Below are 24076 nucleotides of genomic sequence, written 5' to 3'. Positions count from 1 at the left end.
CTTGCCTTCATGCTGCTCAGACTTGAGTCCTGCTCACTGTCTTCTGACCACTCTCTTTTTTCTCCTTTCTTCTCTTTGAAATGTGACCCAACTCCACAAACCCAAACCACACCCCCAGCAGACTTAGGGCAGCCCCGCCCCCGCTCCGTTCTGGAGTTGCAGGTCGGCTCCAGCAGGCTGATGGCCATGTGATTACACCCGCACATCTGAAGCTCACGGCCCACTGATCCTGTCCCTTCCGCTAAACTCAGTCTTCCCAACGTGTGCTACTGGTGTTTAATGCCAGTGGTTGGCCTTGCCTTGCCTGCCACGTTCCTTTTTGTCTGGAAAAGTCCCTGTTACAGTGGGGAGTGAGAAGAATAGAAAAGCTCCTCTTCCAGAAAGATTTGAGCTGGGGGAAGGGGTGCGTGGAACACTGAAGAATCTGCACGAAGCATGTTTTTGTGCTCTTGAGACTCTTCAGACCCTTTTGTTTCCCTGAACTGAACCCTTGGGGGTGGATTTCAGAACCCAGACCCATCTCTGCCCAGCTTGGACGAAGTAGACGCCGGAGAGCAGCCGCCAGCCGCATCCGTGCCAACTCCCCAAGCAAAGGTGAGAGCCCCTTGCTGCCCTGAGAACTGTGCTGATTTTTCGGAGTTAGCCCGGTGACCGAAACTGGAGCCTCCCAAGGCCCCATCCCCCATTTCACGACAGCACAGATCTGCTTCCACCTGATAGCGGAGAGGCGGACTCTAAAGATTTAAAAAAAGTGAAATACACCTTTAACGACCCAACAGAAAGGCTATCTTCTCAGTTGCTCTTCCCTGGAACTGGAGAAGGTTGTGAAAAAGGGAGCCCTTACAGGATCATTGAAGGGGCTCCCCGATCTCTCCATTAACATCTGAGCACCAGTGGGAACGTGAAACTCCTGTTAGTTTAACAAACCCAGGATTTCCTGCCTTGTGGAGTATAATCTCACATGCATTACTCTGGTCTCAAAAGCTTGGTGGAAGATGACCTAAGGAAGGTGTATAATTTGAGAAGGAAGGCTGTTTTATCCTGGCCCGGACTCATAGTCTTCCATTACTAACTGGATTCTTCTTAACCCAACAGTTCGAAGCAGAGAGAATGACAACAGACAAGCACAAGACAGACAGCAGGTAAGGGGGCCCTGCAGTCACCGCAGTGAGTGCCCAGTTGCACACATGCTCCTCAGCAGTCTTACCTGTCCCGTGCTCCAGGTCTCTGTACAAAACCCACTTTACTTGTCTGGAAAGGGCTGGGCTGCTCTTCCAGGACTGAACCTCTGTCATGGGCCCCACTTTAATCTCGGGTCCTGGAGGTCTTACTTGACACAAGCAGGGGGTCAGGTAACTCGAGGGGGGGTTGCCCCCGGCACCTCGTGCTCAGCTCTCCGCCCCGTCTGTTGGCAGGGTGCCCGGCCCCGGCAGCTCCCGGCCCCGCCGCTCCTTCGTGTCCCGGGTGATCAGGGCCGCGCTGCCCCTGCAGCTGCTTCTTCTGCTGCTGCTGCTCCTGGCCTGCCTGCTGCCCTCCTCCGAAGAGGACTACAGCTGCACTCAGGCCAACAACTTTGCCAGGTCCTTCTACCCCATGCTGAGGTACACCAACGGGCCCCCCCCCACCTAGAGGCCCCGCCCGGCCTGCAGCACCGCACCACCAGCCCGTTCACGCGGGTGCCTGACTCGTGGCCTCAGGTGGGTGAGTGACCCTTAGCATTGGCCTGGCCCAGGGACCTGCTGCAGACACCGGGCTCGGCCAGAGAGGGCACTCTCTCTCTCGGGATGCAGGGCAGCTTTCCAACGCTGTTCCTCCCTCGGGGCAGGGAGCCTGGGTGGCAGTTAGTTGCCCCAGGCAGTTTGACAAAGCTAGTTGATTGGTCTCGGGGTCTCTGGAAACTGCAGTTTCCTGAAGAGCCGAGCGCTTCGTGAATTCTGATTTATTTGTAAAACACTATTCAAACGTAGCTAATATGCTCAGTGAACAGCAGTGTTCATCACATGTTCCAGAAACAAGCAGATTCCATCTTAGAAATGGTTCAGAAACTCATATGCACCCTTAGCTGATTGATTGAAACAATCATATTCAAAATGTTTAGAATTAATTTTACTCCAATCAGCTAGCAATCGAGCTGCAGGTTATAAACCAGAATGTCCCGTTCTGTACTAAAGGTCTGCTCTTTTATATTGCTTTAAATTTTTAAAGAAATTATATTGCATGGATGTGGTTATTTGTGCATATTTTTTAACAATGCCGAATCTGTATGAATAATGTAAACTTCGATTTTTTTAAAGAAAAAATCAGATTTTAGCTTGAGCTTTTGACTAATGTACAGTAAATGCCAAACTACTTGATAGGGATGTTTTTGTAAGTTAATTTTATAAGACTTTTCACCTTTAAAGTGATGCTTCAGGGTTTGTTTAGCTGTTTGGCCACGGGGGGGTTGTTACAGAAACTTGAAGCTATTTGTGGTATGTACAACGCAAATGTTTCTCATTAAAACAAAAATACCCATACTTTTGTTGTATTGGATTACATTACAAATTAAATGTTATACATAATCTTCCATAGAACAGAAATTATTTGGGGGGATTTATCGGTTTTAATTCTAAGCTAACCTTTATATTCTAGTTACTTTAATAATTTATGAGATCTAAAATCCCACAACTTGGAGATTACCCAGTGTGTTACCCTCCCGTGCTGGAGGGAGTGATGAGGACAGCATGGCAGGGAAGGTGGGTACAAAAAAGGCTCATTTCACCCAGATTTTTCTATTCCCAGCTCTCTCCAAAGCAAACAGATTTTGTTTAACAAATGTTACAGGCAAAACCACCTGCCTCCCATTGAACTCCAGTACTACTATTTCCCACTAAAACAAAGAGTGTGATTAGAAGTCACTGAACCAGTTCCTGCGTTAACTGCTTGTAACCTGCACCTCTCTTTTTTAAGAATTTTTATTTATTTGACAGAGAGCACAAGTAGGCAGAACAGCAGGCAGAAGCAGACTCCCTGCTGAGCAGGGAGCCCGATGCAGGGCTCGAGCCCAGGACCCCAGGATCATGACCTGAGCCGAAGGCAGATGCTTAACGAATTGAGCCACCCAGGCGCCCCTAACCTGCATCTCTTGACACTTGGGAGACACCCATGTCCTAACTGCCCCGTCTTTGCTGAGCACAAACCTCAGGGGAAGCCAGGGAGGCTTGGCGGTAGATGAAGACTGGACTCCCAGCGCCAGCGGCCCCTGCTGTGGGTCAGACATCCCCGGGACGTTGCAGTTCCCAAGCAGCTTGGTACCAGTGGAAGGGAATCTGTCTTCACTTTACCAAACTGATGAAAGTGATAGGGTACTTTGCAGTTTAAAAAAAAAGTCTTTTGATGCTCTAAAATATTTCTTTTCATGGATTAACAGAAATCCCAGAGGAACATTTAAGTGAAAAATGTTACCCAAACTTTTTCTCTAAGCTAGAGGGTCCTTGCTCCAGTTCTGCCAGAGGCAAAAGGCAGAACCTCTACCTCCTCCTCTCCCTTCCAGTCCAAAGGAGGAGATGGTTCTGGAAACCTTTGAGTTTGGGGCAAGTCAAAGTTGCAGTGAAAGGAAAGTGTCTGCATCTGAAAGCCTAGTTATGCGCACTCATTCTCAGGAGTACTCCAGGCTTCTAGACCCTACCGTTACCCCCAGCAAGCCTTTCTTCATTCAGAGCTCAGTGTATTCCCACACTTGTCAGATCATCTACACCTTTAAGAGGTTTTGCATTTTGCATTTCCAGACTATTGGCATTCAGATCACTTCAGTATGGATGAATGACTTTTCTCCCCATCCCAGATGGGGTATCATGCTGACTTCGATGGGGTAATTACAGAAAATGTACCCAAATAATTGACGGACTTGGACTTTGACATGTGTGGGCTGCGTTTTACTTGCATACACAGTGCCTGTGGTCATAAATCACAAGGGTGAGATTAGCTGACCAAAGATTAAATTATTACTGTTTAAAAGTCTGGGGCATCTGCATGGCTCAGTCAGTTGAGCATCCGACTCTTGATTTCGGCTCAGGTCATGATCTCAGGGTCACAGAATCGAGCCCCACATCGGGCTCGGCACCGAGTGCAGAGTCTGCTTGTGATTCTCTCTCCCTCTGCCCCTTCCCCTACTCGCACACTCTTTCTCTCAAATAAATACAATCTTTAAAAAAAAAAAAGCTTTGACAGCTTATGACAGAGATCCCTAACCCTCTTGAATTATAGGCAAGCGTTTGTGTTTATGTACCTTTTTCCAGGAAGAGTGTTCATGGTTTTCATCGAATTCTTAAAGGGTGCTGCATACCTAAAATAGAATAGAATTCAGAATATAGGGAACACTGACTACTTAGCCTAATTATTACAAACTCTTATATTCCCAACAAACACATTTTTAAAACCAGAATTATGAAAAACACTTTATTTAGCTTATGTCACATTAAACTTCTTTCCACAACAGTTCCATAAATATTAAGGGGACACAGCAGAGGAAAAACAGTACCTGGAGGAATGGAAAGCAGACCTCAAAACCTGCTTTCACACAACAGCAAACATTCATTTGTAAAGACCCAAATGTAAGACTGCATAAAAGTACAAAGCACTCACCTGAAAAAAAACAAGGCATAGCCACCAGCAGGCTCTGAGGTACACAGGACCACCGAATCACCAAGTTACAGAACCAGGAGTCGTGGCATTTAGACACCCGGCACAGCACAAACGTGGCAGCATAGACAGACTATGGCGAGCAGGAGCTGCTCTGGGCTAGCGTTCGCAAACCTTTGCCCTTCCCATAAAGGAAACCCTCCAGCCCCTAACAGCTCCTGGCCTCACAAGTGAATAGGATCCTTGGAACTCAGAAAAAAAATAAAAAATAAACAAAAAGGATCCCTGACTCCAAAACAACAGAAGGGTTAGAAGAAGATCACATATTGCAGACAATGCCACGGGAGCCACGAGCCCAGCAACTTTGAGAGCTGTAAAGAATCAAGGGCGTGTGTTTCACACTGTTGCATGCCAGACTCCACAGGGAAGCATCAGTACCTAAAAGGTGTGAGCGTTTTACATGGGGAAATTTCCAAGGAACGTCCTCCACTTCAGTGCATTTGGGAAAAGCAACAGCAGATAGAAGGAGGTGACCACAGGGCCACCCACTAGCTTATGAGCCCAGGATGGGAGGACAGGAATGATCGAACTCACTGTCTTTTTCACGTGTTCTGTACCATTTCATGCAGACCCCCATCTCCGCTGAAAAGATCTAGAATCCAAAGAAGGCAGCCGTAACTTGCATGTCTGTTAGGCACGGAGATTCATCTCCAGCAGCAGACTCGGAGGCAGTCCTACAGCAGGAACAGTGGCAGCCAGGCAGCAGATGGCGTAAACTCCTCTCCGAGTTTGGCCATAAGTAGTTTTATATCCTCGAGCAGGTCAATTTCCCCCTCTGGGCTTTAATTTACACACGTGTACGAAATGAGACTGAACGTCTGCCCTGTCACTGTATCTGCAGAGTGCTGTGGGACTGAGGAGGGTCCCACTTAAGCCAGAGAGGCCGTGCGTGTCAGATTGCAACTGACACATGCATTCTGCAGCCTGAGAATTATCTTTTTAGTGTTGTGTTAAGCGAAGCTGCGTGATTACCTTCAGCGCTGGAACTCTGCCTGTACTCAGCTCTATCTCTCGCTTCCCTGTGGGACCCTGGGCGAGTTTGCTTATACTAATTCCACGACCAGAAAATTAGGATCACAGTAATTATTAAATGTGAAAGTATGAGGCCTTGAGTACTGCGTCTGGCACACGGTGTTCCACAGATACTACTTTTAGGTGTTAAATGATGTATTTTCACCATTTCCTTCACATAGTCTTTATTATGTTTTCTAAAAGTTTTTAGCAGCTTCAAGAAATGTGTCAAATCTGATTTAATAAAAAACCTTTTGTTTCAAAATAGACCTAGACGCTGAAGGTTCACCTTGAATTTGAAAAGGTGTCAGTATGTGCAAGCTCCTTAGCAGATTTAAATAACCACCAAACTAGTTTCACATGCTGGAAAATTCTGGAATTGCTTCAACCTAGCTTATATACATGAATATGTAAGGAGCTCTGCCAAGAGTTGGTAACTGATTTCTTTTTACTTCAATCTAGAGTAATTGCCCTCCCAGCTGAGTTGGCAGGTGAAATAATCCAGGTAGAGACCATCTCACTGCAGAGCTTGGGTTGATTTTGTGTTGTTTTGTTTTTAATACAGTTAAGACCCCCCAGATTTATGTTCCTGCCTCAGTTTTTTAAGAAAAATCTCTTCAAAATTATTTTAGGGTCGAAACCTCTGTAGTTGATCCCAGGGGACAGTGTGCAAGTGACAGGCCTGAGGTCACACAGAGGTGCTGGGGGGAGGGGAGGGTGTGCAGTTCGGATGACGCGTGAAAACTCACAGCAGCCCTGGGCTCGCCCACGCAGGTCCTCTTTAGGGATTGCCAGCTCCCTCCCAGGAATCCGAGTGAACACTCTGTTCTAATGTTCTCTGTGTTAAGAATATTCGTGTTAATTATTTCATTAAGATGTGTCCGCATGATCCCATAATGAGACGCTCATGTTTTTGGAATTAAGCCCAAATCTCACTCATCTCCCACAAATAAGTTTCTCACATTAAACAATAACTTGCAGGTCAAAATGGAGGAAAGGAATCTTGCCACACGAGTCTGAGGCAAAGCTAAGGCTCACTTGCCCGTAATACATAAAACGTAGTTGGGTGGGGGTTTTTCCCCCCAGTACTCAAATTATTTCCTGTTTATAGCTGTCAGGTCCAATTTCCCCTAGTTTACGCCTTTTAAAAACTGATCTTAAAAACAGTGAAGTCCTTGCTAAGCTATGGCAGAATTTTAAATTGTCCATAGATCATTTGGACAGGGTGTGGATACGCCCCAAAAGAAGATATTTAAAAGAAAGCACTTTAAGGAGAAATGATTAATCTTTAAAATGGATATGGAGGGTTTACGAACAACACATAAAAACAGCAGACCGGCTGCTCACTGGTGTCAGCTTTAGAGGACACGTTTGGAACAGATGGGCCCAGAGATTCAAAACACTCCCATCTGCAAGGAGGAAAGGGCCGTAGAATATTCAAAACAAAAGGGAGAACACCTTTCAGCTATAGACCATGTTATCTCAACTGCCTGCTTGGCCGAGACCCCAGTGCTAAGAGACAGCCTTGCCCCGAGGAGCATCCCCCCAAGGCTGACCAACCTCTGTCCCCAGCGCATTCCTGTGGCAGTCTGAGCCAAGAAGAAATGACCGAAAGTATTACAGCCCCTTCCTGGGCTAAATCCAAAGGCAGTGAAGCAAGCAGCCTCGAGAAGCAAGCAGGAATAACTAGGAAATGAGCAGCAGGCCCTGGAAGAGTTCACTAGCACATGCACCAGTCCAGCCAAGCGCGGGTCACGGAAACCCGCCTTGACACCTGAGACCACTCTGGTTTCTACCTTGGACATCCAATCCAACCGCAAATACGTCAGTCACTGCATGCTCCTGTGGCAGTGGCTTAGACCTCATTCCGGTGTTGTTTTTTAATCTGGTGGTCTCCTTTGTAAGTACAATTAAGAGACTTTCATCAGCAAATAATTGTTCAAGACTGCCTCCTTTGCCTCCCCCTTCCTGCCCTCCAGCCTTGTATCATCGGTTTCGTTGGGGGGCAGGGGGTACTAGGCTGGCCAGAAAGAAAGGGAATTGACCTTCTGGATGACACGGGTTCCCTGGTTCCTGTAAAATACAACTCATGTGCTGTGCACCGAATCTCACCTAGGCTGCAACACCGAGCCGCTAGGAATGATTCAGACCGCGTCACCATGCAGACAACGGTGTGCTCTCCAGGTCTGTGTCCGGGTGTTTCTGAAACAGCTCTGCTCAACTTTTAGTAAAACTGCACCAATATCAAAATTAAGAATTATCCAAGGACTCCCTAGCAGAAACCAACCTTTGTAACCTCGAATTTGATCTTCCTGATGACTTAGTAAATCTAGAAGGTGCCAGCCAAAGTAAACCCGTTTTCAAAAAGAGAATGAGTTTAATCGATCACAAGGTCATTAGTTAAAACATCATCACAAAAGTCAAAGATGCTGCTCACTGCCAGGGTATAGATGTAACTCATTGTATGCATTCACTATGTTCCTGAAGATTTCAATTTTTTAAAAGTGAGTTAAAACTGTCATTCCAGAGGGGCTTTATCATCTTGTCCTACTTATCTTCCACTTGGAATAGGAATTAATATTCTTCTGTGAAGTTTCTATCTCACCCAGCTCACCATATAAATGTTCTGATAAGAAAATAGCTTAAAAGAGCCCGAGAGTGTAAAAGAATTCTTTCTTGCTATAAATAACTATCCCTAAATATTTTTTTTTAAAGTAGAGTTCAAGTGCTATGCTCACCGAGTCTGCACAGTCTGGCGCTGAACCTGACGCACAGGGGTGCCAAGCCATTCATCTTTCCATGGAACGGCGTGCCTCGCACACACAGCCTGACGTGTCCCTGTCTGTGGGTGGCTGATGTGGCGCAGTTGTGGCTGCCCCAGGAAAGCAACGTGGCTGTGACCCAAACCCCCAGGAGAAATCCGTTCCTGCAAACACTGGACCTTTCTCCGGCACACACCGGGCCCCTTGGGACAAGAGAGTTTTAAGGAAGGGCAGTTCCAGGGGCAGAGAGATTTAAATCTCCACAATCCTCCATAAAAGTGATCACAAACAGAAATGCACCCCAAATAATTAGCAGGCTCTATGAACGCAAATCAAGAGGAATGAACCTCTACGGAGATGGCAGCAAGGTCTGGGGGGAGGGCAAGGCTCACTTCCCAGCCTGACCACTGGCTCCCCAGGTCACAATCCCTCTGGCCTTCGACAGTAATAGTGATACATGACCTCAGTCCTCACAGGCCTATGAGGTAGGTGTGTGGACCTAGTTCGTTCGTTGTCGTGGTTTTCCATCCTACCATCAAGTGGCCCCGAAGAGAGCAAACGAAGGTCTAAGGGCAGGTTAGGTTGCACGATGAAGGTTAGTCCACTTCCTAGAAGTGCCCCATCCTCTCCACTTTCCAACCTTGCACAGCAGATTTCCACCCTTCATTCCCAAACCTGTAAGATGTTTGCCAGAGGAGTGGAAGGGAGATGGCGAGTAAGAAAGGGCCCGCACTGAGATCCTACGAGGCCGAGCAAGAGGTAAAGTCTGCATCCAGACATGCCCCCCGGCACCAGGGAACACTGCGGCTTTCTCACCGTGACTCCTGGGAAGTGGGGAGGTCGGGTGAGGGACGGTACACGACTGAGCTGCCATAACCAAACGAGGGTGCCCACGCGAGCAAGACGACGAAGCCTGCCCACCCGACGGAGCTCGCGGTCTGCCCGGGAGTTCATGCTTCAGCCTCCGACCTCCTCTCTGGCCTGTTCGCCTCGGGCCGGGCATCACTGCGCCTGGGGCTTCTGGGAGCCCTCCCTGCTCTTGCTGTCCTCCGCCGGGCTGCACTCGGCCCCGGGGAGCGAGGACTTGTGCCCGCGGAGCGTGTGCGCGTTCAGCATCTCCAGCAGCAGGTCGTAGACTGGGACCACGTTTTTGCACTTCATGTTGAGCAGGTGTTCCATGCCCTTGTTGCTATGGCGACAAAAAGATGCCGAGAGTCCTTCCTGTGAGGCAGCGAAGCGGGCACTCTAAAGTCTTCCCCAACGCTCCCCATCAAAGCCAGTCTACCCTCCACCCCCTCAACTTCCCCTAGCCATTTGTTCTAGGGTTCTTGCGTCTGGCTCCTTCAGTCATCTACACTCAAGGGCAAGGACCTTAGTGTCCCGTCACCCAACCACAGTGGCCTGAGAGCACCTAGCAGAGAGCGCAGTTCTCACTCATCATGCCCAGTGGTCGTCCAACGTGGTTGCTGCCAACACTGAGTTAGCAAATGCAGTGCTTGTGGGGGAACGGCAGGGTTAGGGTCCCGAGAGACTCTGGTCACAGCATTTTCATCATCCGGTTAATACATAACCTTGGTGTACCTGTGTTTTTGTTTAAAGACACCTTATTTAACAAATTGTTGCTTCATTAACATTTAACTCACAGCCGGTGCTACCACAGCTCACGCATGAACAAAGCTTAGCCAACACGCGTGCTTTCTCTACCGGGCACGTCACGGCCTTGCACTTCGGAACACTGACAGCATTTCGGCACTATGCTTGGGGGCCGTTTACAGACAGTGAAATCGCCAGCGAAAAGCACGAAAATGCAAAAACATAGCACTAACTAGATCACGCCAAGGACCTTTCTTTACAGTATGAGAGCTGAAACTGGAACGCAAGTGCCCCCTTGCTTGACCTCAGTTGGGAATGTTGGTGTGGGCAACCCAAATTTTTTCACCCTGAGCCGTCCTTGCAGGACCACAAAAATGCTACCGAGTATGGCTTCGGGGGTTACAAATAAGTTTTTAAAAGTAGTTCGATTTGCAAATACAGAATCTGTGACTAATGAGAGTGGACTGTCTCCGTTCTGCAAATGGTTGTGTGTCAATAATCATTCAGGAGGAAACAAGGCGGAGGCTGTTTTCAGTTCCTCCCCCTTGTTATCGTTCTTGAGATGAATACTGTCCTTCCCCACAGTCTCTAGACTTTTCCTCCTCTTTGGGTAGCAATTACCTCCCATCCTCACTCCCCTCTGCCAGCCCCAGGGCAGGGCCACCCTGATCCTGGGAGCCATCAATCAGGGAGCACCACTCTACCAGCACAGAGCCGTCGTGCTACACCCGTCCCCCCTCATCAGCACACACGATTGACGTCCCCCGAATACACTCTACTCACAGCCCTACCTTCCGAGACCTGTGGGCCTCTCCCGTTCTCTCAGGTCTCATTCCTAACGTCCCGATGCTATCGCGAGAAGAGACCCACTCCTGCCCCCATTCTCTCAGGTCTCATTCCTAACGTCCCGATGCTATCGCGAGAAGAGACCCACTCCTGCCCCCCGTCCTCTCAGGTCTCATTCCTAACGTCCCGATGCTATCGCGAGAAGAGACCCACTCCTGGGGAAGGCCTTGCGTACGTCCCAGGATCACTAGCCTCAGGAGTTGATCTAGAGGAGCTGAGTTTAGCCTTCTCGAGAAAATGACCTCAGAGTGGTGGTGCAAGGAGGGGTGGCCGTTCACATTAGGGGAGAAACGGCCCCTTTTAGAATTCCATACACAAGCCCAAACCCCAGCAACTAAAAACAGATGAGGGATGCCATAACTACCCTATATGGTGGCGCATGACATCCATTCAGCGCCCACTATGCGGGTCTTTGGCCACAGGTGCACGCGCTGAGGAACCCCCCCCCCCCATTCCCTTCCAGGGGTTTATTTTCCTTAAGAGGTAAAGAGTCTACCTTATCACTCTCAAACTTGCAAACGCTTTCCCCAAAGCTCTTCGGCCTTCGCAGGGCACGTGCACGCCCCCACCCCACACCCCACACATCCGGCGGGCGGCCCCCTCAGGGATCTTACCTGGCGTGTCTGACGTGAGAAAGGAGCATCAGGAGGTTAGCCAGGCGCACGGGCTGCTGCTGGGAGGGAATCCCGCTCTTGGCAATCACCCAGACCAGAGCATCGGTCACTGCGTTCAGCAAGTGAGTCAGCTTCCGGCTGCTCTCGGCCTCCTGGGTTGCAGCAGCTAGCGGGTACATACCTGGACAGAGAAGAACAGCCACGAGTCACCGCTCTGAGAAAAGGAAACGGAAGTCAGGTGCTCAGCCGGTACGCATGGCTACGTTCTCCAGAAAGGGGGCCAAATTGATCTGGGTTGTTCTGACATCTGCCTGTGGGGCGAAATCACCGGCCCGTGACATCCTTCCCCCAAGAGCCAGCCCCGTCGCCAAGCCCGGCCGAATGCGGGCCGGCTAACTGGTCTCTCAGAGCACCACCTGGCCCACAGCTGTGGCCTCTCCCAGGAGTAACACTGTCTAGTGGCCTGAAACCATTACCTGGTGCTTCTCGGCTGTAGCAACAAACCCACATACAGAGGTGGTCAGAAAGTGAGATCGAGTCTATTCTTAGCCCCCAGGACGGCCCCTCCTCTAAGGGGAGTTTAAGGAACATAAACTAAGGACCACTGCCGTGCAGCCTTCCTGGGCTCCCCCCTTCGTGTGTGCCACCTGCAGACAGCCAGACCAGGCCCGTGGCATCACACCTCCAGTGGCACCTTGCTGGGGCGGGAAGACCACCTCTAGCTCTCTGCCCCCAGCCCAGCTCCTCACTGAGCAAAGCTTGCAGGCACATGTCTCCAGAGGTTCCCAAAACCACTGCAGGAGAGAGGCTGCTTCTCTTACCCTGCCCTGCCCTGTGCTTAATTCCCCTCCAACTCTAGGATCAGAGATGCGGTAGCCTCCCAATATTTGCAAATTAACAGCTCGGGTAAATCTTCTTGCCCCCACCCCTCACTACCAACCCTGACTCCTCCAATCCTGGAAGCAGGGAAGGAATTAGCTTCTCTACTAGGCTTTCTGTTTCAAAGTAAGAATAAAGGGCAACTGTGAAATCGTCAGGGGAGCTGCCGGCTGTGGGCTCTACTGACCACGAGGACTGGCACACCGTCATCCACACCCATTGCCCATTTGGGCAACTTCTGTTCTCTATTTTTATTGGCATTTGCAGTTCAATTGAGGTAACTCAGTTCAATACAGTTCAGTTGAGGCAAGGGACATCCTGAAGCACAATTATGCAAGTGTCATGCTTCACCACGTCCCCGGGGGCATGTCCCTCCACAGTGTCTGACGATGCAGCCTTAAAATAGCTTCTTACAACAGCCCACAACTGCTTCTCTAACTCACCTGCTCACCTCATTCTCTGCAGTGACTCTTCCTGCCCCCTTCAATGTCCTCAAAACTCCCACTGAACCCCACAGCAGGTAACCTGCTGTCCTACTGCAGGGGAAACAAGCCCCACCCTTGGCCCGATGCACCCCCCCTGAGCGGCCAAAATGCAGACCTACTCACGCGGCTCCCTTCCCAGCTCTTGGGCCCGAGTCCAAACCATCTGGTGCAGCTCTCAAGGGTACGAGGCCTCCCTCTGCTCTTTTCATCCTCATTTCCCACCACACCTCACCTTGAACCCTACTTTCAACTCCAGAGCACGTGACACACAGAACAGGCTGAGCTTTCTACATAGGAACTCTCGCTCCCCCTCCTCCTCTCCACCCTCTCTTCTCTTGCTTATCTACATCCACTCCTTTAGATCCCAGCCTGGTTGGGAACTTCCTTCTGGAAGCTTCCCTGACCTCCCTACCATCCCAACCTAAGTCTACTTTGGGTTCTCTGGAGCTCTGACAGTGCCCAGTGCATCCCTGGCAGGGGGCACCATGTTGTCCCACATCCTGGATTCCCTTGCACACAGCCCGTGGCCACCCTCCCAACGCTCAGAGACACTGGACAGAAAAGCACTTTGAGAACACAGACCCTGTCTGCTTATCATTATATCCTCATCATCTAGTGCAATGACTGGCATGGAGTAAATACCCACAAATTAAAGAATTAGGCTGAATTCACATAAGTCCAGATTTTTGCATCGTTTAAGCCAATCACACCATCGTAATGGAAATGATAAGTATGCGTGTTTCAATCCGTTCTGCTACATGATGTGTGCTCCATGGATTTCTACTGTAGTAAATATGTTTTTGGATTCTAAAAGGAGTTAAAACTGTGTACCAGTACTTGCGTCAATCCAAAGTGACAAAATGAAAATACAAGAATAAATCCTCAGCTAGTATACAAATGTTCATAGCAACATTACTCATGTTAGCCTAAAGGTGGAAATAAACCAAGTGTCCGTTAACTAAGAAATGGATAGACAAAATATGGTATATCCATACGCAGAATATTACTCAGCCATAAAAAAGAACAAAACACTGATTCATGCTACAACATGGATGAACTTTGAAGACCTGATGCTAAGTGAAAGAAGCCAGTCGCAAAGGACCACATTTTGTCTGACTCCATTTACTGAACCTGTCCAGAAGAGCCAAATCTAAACAGACAGGAAGGAGATTAGTGGCCGCCTAGGAGTTAGGGTGAGACAGAAATGAGGAAATAGTGATGGTTAATGAGTACAGGCTTTCTTTTGGGGTGATGAAAATGTTCTAAACTCGGTTGTGATAACGGGTGCATAAGGCTATGAACACACTAAAATCCACTGAACTGTAAACTTTAAATGGGTGAAGTGTACAGGATGTGGATTCCTCTTCATAAAGGAGTAGTCATTGCCAAGGGCAAGCCCTGGCTCTTCTCCCGGCTGTGGGGGCAGCACAGATCTATACAGGACCGTCATTGTCAATCATTAACAAGGAGTTGGGACAGGAGTTACTGAAGTTTTGGAAGGGCTGTATCAATTTTAGATACGGGAAATGCTTTTATATGCAAAAAGATTAACCTATATAAAATCCTCCTGGGAGGAGCTGGGCTGAAAAGTACCCATTTTGCTGCCTCTTTGGTCAGCGGTGCTGTGCCTGTACTTTGGGCATTCACACACTCTTGGGTTCACCAGACACGTATTTACAGAGTAACTGCTAAGTACTAGGCTCTGGAAGAGGCAGGAGATGGGACACAGAGCCCCTGCCTCAGGCTGCTCACTGGCCAGACACACAGGAAACAAAAATCAATCTCCTCCTACCCGCCAAAAGTAAAAACGTTAGGATTCATTCTAGAACAAAATTACTTTTCACGAAACTAAAGAAATACAGCATAAAAGGCAAGATCTTGGCACCATGCCCACACATTCCAAAGAAAGTAAAATAAAAACAAAGACAAAATCTCCTCTCCTCTTTATCACCTGGGAACAGCTGTGTGTTCCTCTCACTAACCCACCTGATGACATTCTGAGCAGCACATGGCGGGGGTGGAGGCAACCCCCCAAGATCCGCCACATCCTATGTTCAAAGGATGAAGATATACTGAAGGGAAATAAATCAGAAAATCTAAAGTGTTTAATAAAAACCCCAGAATACTAACCAAAGGAAAATGTCTGGCTTTTAGGAGGCATATGTAGTGTTTGTCTATTTGCTTTAAGGAAAGGAACCTCTAGCCGTGACCCATCCCTTTATCACCACCGCCTACCCCAGCACCGTAAGAACAGGCTGGTGTCTGCCAAGTGCCCCTGATGTGGAAGCAGCAGGCCGACGTTCACAAGGCTCTGCCCCCACATTCTCGATCAAGAGGAAAGGACCAGTCTTGCCTCTTCAGCGTCCTTCCGTGTGTCCTGTCGTGCCTCTGCCTTCCACCTGCCCACTTACAGGAGCTCTCCCAAAAACTCAGAGTGAACAGGGCTTGAATTGATGTGTCGATCATCTTCATGTCCAAGAGGATTGCCTGGTTCTAAACCTCTATTTCTTTCATTGAACAGAACGTTTGATCCTTTTAAGCCTTAAAATTATTTAGATAAATAGACCTATTCCTAATTTTAAATATTTTTAAAGACTATCTGCAGAGCAACCCCACTCTGTATCCTAGATTCGGTACCCTTTAATTCCACCCAACAGAAGACCTACTCAGTTTTTTCAGGTCTCTGGGGGACAAAACGGCTGGTCCCACTACTCTTAATTGGATATGTTGTTATGTCAACTACGACACTTCAGCAAACACTGGAACAGGTTGTCAAATGCAAGGTTTTCTGTGCTCTCTGAGTCTTAGGAGCCTCATCACAGGCTGAGCATAGTAATGTAATTCCAAGAACCCCCACATCTTGTATGTGCATGGTGGAAGGGGATGTGCTGAGAGCGAAATTAAAATGGTGATGTCCTTGGGGCACCTGGGTGGCTCAGATGGTTAAGCATCTGCCTTCGGCTTGGGTTGTGCTCTCTTGGTCCTGGGATCGAGCCCTGTATCGGGCTCCCAGCTCAGCAGGGAGTCTGCTTCTCCGTCTGCTTCTCCCCTGCTTGTGTTCTCTCTGTCTCTAAGGAATAAATAAAAATCTTATAAAAAAGAAATAAAATGGTGATGTCCTTTCCCTATCTCTCCCCCTTTGTCCACAGCAAGGACAATGCTCTTCTGCTACTCAAGCCTGGCGAGGACCACAGCCGATTGACTATTTCAGTGTATATCCCTATTCTAGACCAAAAGCATGTTATCTAGTTGACTTTGACATTTTTATCATTTAGAAGTCACGGGCACATACCTGAAGCTAAATAAATATTTACTGAATTGAAATTGGATAATAAAGTTAATATTAATTCCATATTATATGCACTATTAGAAGAGATAAATAATCCAAAAGTATGCAGCTATTTAAAATGTAACTACTGGGGCATCTCCCTTCAGTTCAGGTCATGATCCCGGGGTCCTGGGATCAAGCCCCACATCGGGCTCCCTGCTCAGCGGGGAGTCTGCTTCTCCCACTGCCCCTCCCCCTGCTTGTGCACGTGCTCTCTCTCTTTCTCTCTCTCAAATAAATCTTCTAAAAATAAAAAAAATAAACATAAAATAAAACATAACTACCTACACTTGAAACTAATACAACTATTTTATGTTAACTACACCTCAATAAAAAAAAATCACATTAAAAATGGGTGATTTCAACAGATACTTCCCCAAAGAAGATACACAGATCACAGACAAGCATATGAAAAAAATGCACATCGTTAGTCATTACGGAAATACCAATAAACCACAATAATATACCATCACACACCTGTTAGGATGACTGAGGATCCTGCGTCCTGGGAAACTCCTCAGTCCCAGGCAAATCTAAATGGTTGGCCACCCTAAATTACACTTGTATAAAATTTTATAAAACGCAAACTAATCTATAGTGACAAATTCTGTTGGGGGTTGCACAGGATTGGACAGAAGGAGGAAGTGAAGACGGTGGAAATTATGAAGAGGCACAGGGCAACTTTGAAGCGTGACAGATGTGTTTACTATCTTGACTGTGGTGATGCTTTCAGGGGCATATACACATAAATGTCCAAGGCACAAAATGGTATGCATAACAGGTTCAATTTACTGTATATTAATTATGCTCCATAGTTCTGTTAAAAACACTGTCTTGGCTGTAAAAAAAATTTTATGTGTATATACAACATATATATACACATATTTATAATAATAATTATTAAGGTATATATAAGTTTATATATATGTACACATACATAGAACTACTAACAAACCCTGACCTGGCCCACTTGGCGGGCTGACACCAGCGCAGACCTAACTGATGCCGTAATCCCAACTTGAGCTCATCGCTTACGCAGGAAAACAGGAGGCCGACCTACTGAGGAGCCCGTCTCCAGCCAGCCCAGCACTTACCCAGCACAGCAAGAGAAGCTACCAGCAGCAAGTAGCAGCCCTTAGAGACTCTGCTCTCTCATCGTGGGACAGAGAACATCCACAGCCTTTTGACTTCACGAAACCTACTCCATTTCTCTCCTCACGACCCTCAGCCCCAGGGCCTCCGCCCTGTGCTGGATATGGTCCCTACGGACAGTATGTCTTTTCCACTCAGGCTGCAATCTTTGCTCTCTTCATCTTTCTTTTTCTCGTGTTTTCATTATACTGTTTACAGATTCGTTGAGGTATAACTGACACACAATAACCTGTACATATTGTGTACGATTTGATTCGTTTTGATATGCTTTTGTGTACACACACACACACACACACCCATAAAACCCTAAGTGCAGTCAAGATAATGAAGACATTCATCACCCCCGAAAGGTCCCTCATGTCCTTAGTCATCTATTCCTCCATCTCTCCCAACCCCCATCCCATCCCCTGACAACGACAGATCTGTTGCTACTATAGTTTGCTTCTTCCAAAATTTTGTATAAATGAGGTCTTAGAGTATGTATGATTTTTGGTCTTCTTTCATTCACCATTATTTTAAGATTCATAAGGTTACATGTATCTTTCGGTAGTTCAATGCTTTTTATTGCTGAACAGTATTCTGCTCTATGGATACATCACAGTTCGTTTATCCTCTCACCTGTTGGCCGTCATTTGGTTTGTTACCAGTTTGGGGCTATTACAAATAGAGCTGCTATGAACATTTGTGTAGTTTTGTATGAACGTATGCCTTCATCTCTCTTCAGTGAATACCAAGAAGTGGAATGAATGGGTCACCTGGTAGGTGGACACTTAACTACTTAAGAAAATGCTCATCAGTTTTCAGAGTAGTTGTACCCCCCCAAACAAAGGAGTACCAATTTGTATCACCCCCAACCCAGTACTGTAGGAGCATTCTCATTACTCCACATTCTCCCAAACCCTTGATATGATCAGTCTTTTTAATTTTAGCCGATCTATTGGGCATGGGGTGGTTTCTCATTATGTTTTAATTTGGATTTCTCTGAGGAATAATTTAAGAAGCATTTCATGTAATTATTTGCCATCACTGTATCTTCTTTGATGATAAATGCATTAAATCATTTGCCTATTTTAGTTCAAGCACCCTTTAGTGAAAAGATCATTCTTTCCCCACGACCTTGACACTTTGTTAAAAATTGCTTGTTGTACAGTCTATTTCTGGACTCTATCCTGTTCCAGTGATCTATCTTTATGTCAATACTTGTTATTTTGATTACTATGGCTTTAGAATAAATCTTGAAGTCCACTAGTATAAGTCCTCCAACTTAGTTCTTTTTCAAAGTTGTTTTGGCTATTCTAGGTTCATTATATTTCCCTACGAATTTAAGAATGTTTGTGGATTTCTACCCAAAAAAAGCCTGAGATTTTTACTGGGATCAAATCGATTCTAAGGATCATTTTGAGGGAGGATTGAGATCTTACCAATACTGAATCTTCTAGCTCATTAACATATCTCTCCATTTATTTAGAATTTCTGTAATTTCTCTCAGCAATGTTTTGAATTTTCAGTCTCACATCTTTTGCCAAATTTATCCCTAAGTGTTGTAATTCTAATGCTATTATAAATAGTACTGACATTAATTTCAATTATCATTTGTTCACTGCTGTAATGTAGGAATACAATTGACTTTTATACATTGCCCTTTTATCCTACAACCTTACTAAACTCATTTTTGTAGACTCCTTGGGGTTATCTACATCAATTAGCATGTTTTCAAATAGAGTTTTACTTCCACCTTTCCATTCTGGATGCCTGTTATCTCTTGTCTTGCCTTATCACATGGGGTAGAATTTCTAGTAAAATGTTGAATAGAATTAGTGAGAGTGAACATACTTGCCTTGTTCCTGATTAAGTATAATATTGGCTGTAAGTTTTTCATAAATACCCTTTATTAGGTTGAGGTTTCCCTGTATTCATAGTTTGTTTAGAGTTTTCAGCAGGAATGGGTATCAGATTTTGCCAAATGCTTTCTCAGTATCTGTTAAGATAAAATGTTTTTCATTATTATTCTGTTAATATGGTGAATTATGTTGATTGATTTTCAAATGTTAAAGAAACCTTATATTCCTGGGAAAAGTCCACTTGTTCATAATATGTTTTTGGAGTAAATTCGCTAAAATTTTTTTAGAGATGCAAAAATTCTATTATAAAATTATACAAAATTTAGTGTCTATGTGCATGAGAGATATTGGTCTGTTGTCTTTTCTTCCAATATATTGGTCTGGGTTTTCTATCAGAGTAATGCTGGCCTTATAGAATGAATTTGAAAGTATTTTCTGCTCCTCAATTTTCTGCAAAAGTATGTATAAATTTCATGGATGTTAAGTAACATGCTACTAAGCAATGAACAAGTCAACCACGGAATCAAAGAAGAAATAAAAAATTACATGGATAGAAATGAAAATGAAAACACAATGATCCAAAATTTTTGAGATGCAGCAAAAGCAGTTCTAAAAGGAAAATTTATAGCAGTACAGGTATACCCCAAGAAGCAAGAAAAATCTCAAAGAAACAACCTAACCTTACACCTAAAGGAGCTAGAAAAAGAACAAACAAAACCCCAAATCAGCAGAAGGAAGGAAATAATAAAGATTAGAGCAAAATAAATGATACAGAAACTAAAAACAAAAGGAAACAATAGACCAAATCAATGAAACCAGGAGCTGGTTCTTTGGAAAAAAAAAAAAAAAATCAATGAAACTGATAAACTTCTAGACAGACTCATCAAAAAAGGAGAGAGAGAGAGAGAGAGAGAGAGGACTCAAATAACCGAAATCACAAACGAGAGAGAAGAAATAACAACTGACATCACATAAATACAATTATAAGAGATTATGAAATGTTATATGCCACTAGACAACTTAGAAGCAATGAATAAATTCCTAGAAACAGTAAATCTACCAAAACTGAAGAAGAAATAGAAAACTTGAACAGACTGATCACCAGCAATGAAATTGAATCTATAATCCAAAAACTCCCGACAAACAGAAGTCCAGGACCAGACGGCTTCACAGGCAAATTCTACCAAACATTTTAAAAAGATCTAATACCTATTCTTCTCAAACTACTCCAAGAAAATAGAAGAAGAAGGAAAACTTCCAAATACATTCTATAAGCATTACCCTGATACCCAAACCAGAGAAAGACTTCACACACAAAAAGAGACCTACAGGTCAGTATCTCAGATGAATATAAATGCAAAAATCCTCAACAAAATACTAGCAAACTGAATCCAACAATACATTAAAAAAAATCGTTTGCCATGATCGAGGGAGATTTATTCGTGGGATACAAGGTGGTTTAATATTCACAAAACAATCAACATGATACATCACCTCAATAACAGAAAGGATAAAAACCATATGATCATTTCAATAGATGCAGAAAAAGCACTTGACAAAGTACAGCATCATTCATGAAAAAACCCTCAAAAAAGTAGATTTAGAGGGAACATATTTCAATATAGTTAGGGCCTTATATGAAAAACCCACAGCTAACATCATCCTTAATAGAGAAAATCTGAGAGCTTTTCCCATAAGGTCAGAACATGACAATGATGTCCATTCTCACCACTTTCATTCAACATAGTACTGGAAGTCCTAGCCACAGCAATCAGACAACAAAAAGTAATAAAAGGCATCTAAATTTGTAAGGAAGGAATAAAGCTTTCACTGTTTGCAAATGACATGATGCTATATACAGAAAACCCTAAAGACTCCATCAAAAATCTACTAGAATTGATCAATGAATTCAGTAAAGTCACAGGATATAAAATTAATGTACAGAAATCTGTTGTATTTCTATACACCAATAATGAAGCAGAAAGAGAAATTAAGAAAACAATCCCATTTATAATTGCACCAAAAATAATAAAATACCTAGGAATAAACTTAGCCAGAGAGATGAAAGACCTGTACTTTGAAAACTATAAAACACTGATGAAAGAAATTGAAGACAACACAAAGAAATGGAAAGACATTCCATGTTCATGGATTGGAAGAATTGTTAAAAAGTCTATACTACCCAGGGGTGCCTGGGTGGTTCAGTCAGTTGGGCAGCTGACTCTTGATTTCAGCTTAGGTCATGATCTCAGGATTGGGAGATCAAGCCCTGTGTCAGGCTCTGTGCTCAGCAGGGAGTCTGCTTGAGATTCTCTCTCTCCCTCTGCCCCTCCACCTGCACGCATATTCTCTCTTTCTCTCTCTTTTTTTTAAGTCTATACTAACCAAAGCAATCTATAGATTTAATGCAATCCCTATCAACATATCAACAGCATTTTTCACAAAGGTGGAACAAACAATCCTAAAATTTGTATGGAACCACAAAAGATCCCAAGTAGTCAAAACAATCTTGGAAAAGAAAAATAAAACTGGGTATCACAATTCTAGACTTTAAGTTATATTACAAAACTGTAGTAATCAAAACAGTATGGTAATGGTATAAAAATAGACACATAGATCAGTGGAACAGAATAGAAAACTCAGAAATAAACCCATAATTATATGGCCAATTAATCTTTGACAAAGGAGGAATAAATATACAATAGGCAAAGGACAGTCTCTTCAACAGTGCTGAGAAAACTGGACAACACACAAAAGAATGAAACTGGACTGCTTCCTTATACCATACACAAAAATAAACTCAAAATGGATTAAAGACCTAAATGTGAAACATGAAACCCTAAAAATCCTAGAAGAGGGGCGCCTGGGTGGCTCAGTCATTAAGCGTCTGCCTTCGGCTAAGCGTGTGATCCCAGCGTTCTGGGATTGAGCCCCACATCAGGCTCCTCTGCTGGGAGCCTGGTTCTTCCTCTCCCACTCCCCCTGCTTGTGTTCCCTCTCTCGCTGGCTGTCTCTCTGTCAAATAAATAAATAAAATCTTTAAAAAAAATAAAAAAAATAAAAATCCTAGAAGAGAGCACAGGCAGTAATTTCTCTGACCTTGGCTGTAGCAACATCTGTCTAAATAGGTCTCCTGAGGCAACAGAAACAAAAGCAAAAATACACTATTGGGATTACATCAAAATAAAAACCTTCTGCACAGCAAAGGAAACAATCAACAAAAGTAAAAGGCAACCTACTGAGTGGGGAAGATATTTACAAATGACGTATCTGATAAAGGTTTAATATTCAAAATATATAAAGAACTTACACAACTCAACACCAAAAACAAATAATCTGATTTTAAAATGGGCAAAAGACATGAACAGACATTTTTCTAAAGAAGACATACAGACACATGAAAAGATGCTCATCATCACTAATCACCAGGGAAATGCAATCAAAACTACAATGAGATATCACCTCACACCTGTCAGAACAGCTAAACTCAACAACATAAGAAACAGTAAGTGTTGGCAAGGATGTGGAGAAAAGGGAACCCTCTTGCACTGTTGGTGGCAATGCAAACTTGTGCAACCACTGTAGAAAACAGTATGGAGGTTCCTCAAAAAAAAAAAAAAAAAAAGTTAAAAATAGCACCACCCTACAATCCGGTAATTACACTACTGAATATTTACCCAAAGAATACAAAAACCCTACTTCAAATGGATACAGACACCTCTATGTTTATTGCAGCATTATTTACAATAACCAAATTATGGAAGCAGTCCACATGTCCACTGAAAGATGAACGGATAAAGAAGGTGTGGTATATATATATATATATATATATATACAATGGAATATTACTCAGCCATAAAAAAGAATGAAATCTTGCCATTTCAAACAACACGGATGGAGCTAGAAAGTATAATGCTAAGCGAAATAAGTCAGAGAAAGACAAATACCATATGATTTCATTTATATGTGGAATTTTACATAACAAATGAACAAAGGAAAAAGAGAGAAACCAAGAAATAGACTTTTTTTTTTTTTAAAGATTTTATGTATTTATGTGACAGAGAGATAGCCAGCGAGAGAGGGAACACAGCAGGGGAGTGGGAGAGGAAGAAGCAGGCTCCCAGTGGAGGAGCCCGATGTGGGACTCGATCCCGGAACGCCGGGATCACGCCCTGAGCCGAAGGCAGACGCTTAACGACTGCGCTACCCAGGCACCCCAAGAAATAGACTCTTAACTATAGAGAACTGATAGCTACCAGAGGGGAGGTGGGTGAGGAAATGGGTGAAATGGGTGATGGGGAATTAAGGAGTGCACTTGTCCTGATGAGCGCTGAGTAATGGATAGAAGTGTTGAATCACTATATTGTACACCTGAAACTAATATAACACTGTATGTTTACTATACTGGAATTAAAATTTAAAACTAAAAATAATAAACTTTAAAAAAGTAAAAAACAAAGTATGTGTAAATTTGGGGTTGTTTATTCCTTAAATGTCTGGTAGCATTCTCCCAGAAAAGCCATCTGGGCCTGGAGTTTTCTTTGTGGAAAGATTTTTTACTGCAAATTCAATTTCCTTAATAAATATGTGCCTATTCAGGATTTTTAAATTTCTTCTTGATAATTTGTGTCTTCTAAGGAATTTTTCCATTTCATCTAAGTATTCAAATGTATTGGAACAGTTTTTCATAGTAGGACCTCATTATTTCTTTTAATATCTTCAGAATAGTAATGTAAGCTCTCTCACTCCTGATATTAGTAATTTGTCTTTTTTTCTGACTAGTCTGTCTAGAGGCTTATTAAATTTTTCTCAAAAAAATCAGCTTTTGGTTTCCTTGATTTCTGTTGTTTTCCATTTTTCTGTTCTACTGATCTCCACTCTAATC

At 44.4% G+C, this 24076-nt stretch overlaps 2 protein-coding genes across 5 annotated transcripts in view; one reads left to right on the top strand and one right to left on the bottom strand.

The window, feature by feature from the left end:
- SYNE2 (spectrin repeat containing nuclear envelope protein 2) overlaps positions 1 to 2516 on the top strand; it is a 308022-nt gene extending 305506 nt beyond the window's left edge. For all 4 annotated transcript variants that reach the window (XM_026486841.4, XM_044379732.3, XM_048220054.2 and 1 more), the window contains 3 exons: positions 508 to 594; positions 1096 to 1142; positions 1416 to 2516. In XM_026486841.4, the coding sequence (XP_026342626.2) occupies positions 508 to 594; positions 1096 to 1142; positions 1416 to 1629 (348 nt within the window). In that variant the 3' untranslated portion in view covers positions 1630 to 2516. The remainder of the gene's footprint in view (positions 1 to 507; positions 595 to 1095; positions 1143 to 1415) is intronic.
- Positions 2517 to 4408: 1892 nt separating this feature from the next.
- ESR2 (estrogen receptor 2) overlaps positions 4409 to 24076 on the bottom strand; it is a 68565-nt gene continuing 48897 nt past the window's right edge. Inside the window, exons 8-9 of the mRNA XM_026486883.4 lie at positions 11507 to 11687; positions 4409 to 9642 (exon numbers count right to left, since the gene is read on the bottom strand). Of these exons, the coding sequence (XP_026342668.1) occupies positions 9456 to 9642; positions 11507 to 11687 (368 nt within the window). The 3' untranslated portion in view covers positions 4409 to 9455. The remainder of the gene's footprint in view (positions 9643 to 11506; positions 11688 to 24076) is intronic.

The sequence above is a fragment of the Ursus arctos genome, unplaced genomic scaffold, assembly GCF_023065955.2.
Source record: "Ursus arctos isolate Adak ecotype North America unplaced genomic scaffold, UrsArc2.0 scaffold_25, whole genome shotgun sequence".
Lineage (NCBI taxonomy): Eukaryota > Metazoa > Chordata > Mammalia > Carnivora > Ursidae > Ursus > Ursus arctos.
Note: the sequence above shows the minus strand (reverse complement) of the source record. Positions and strands in the feature narration are given on the sequence as shown.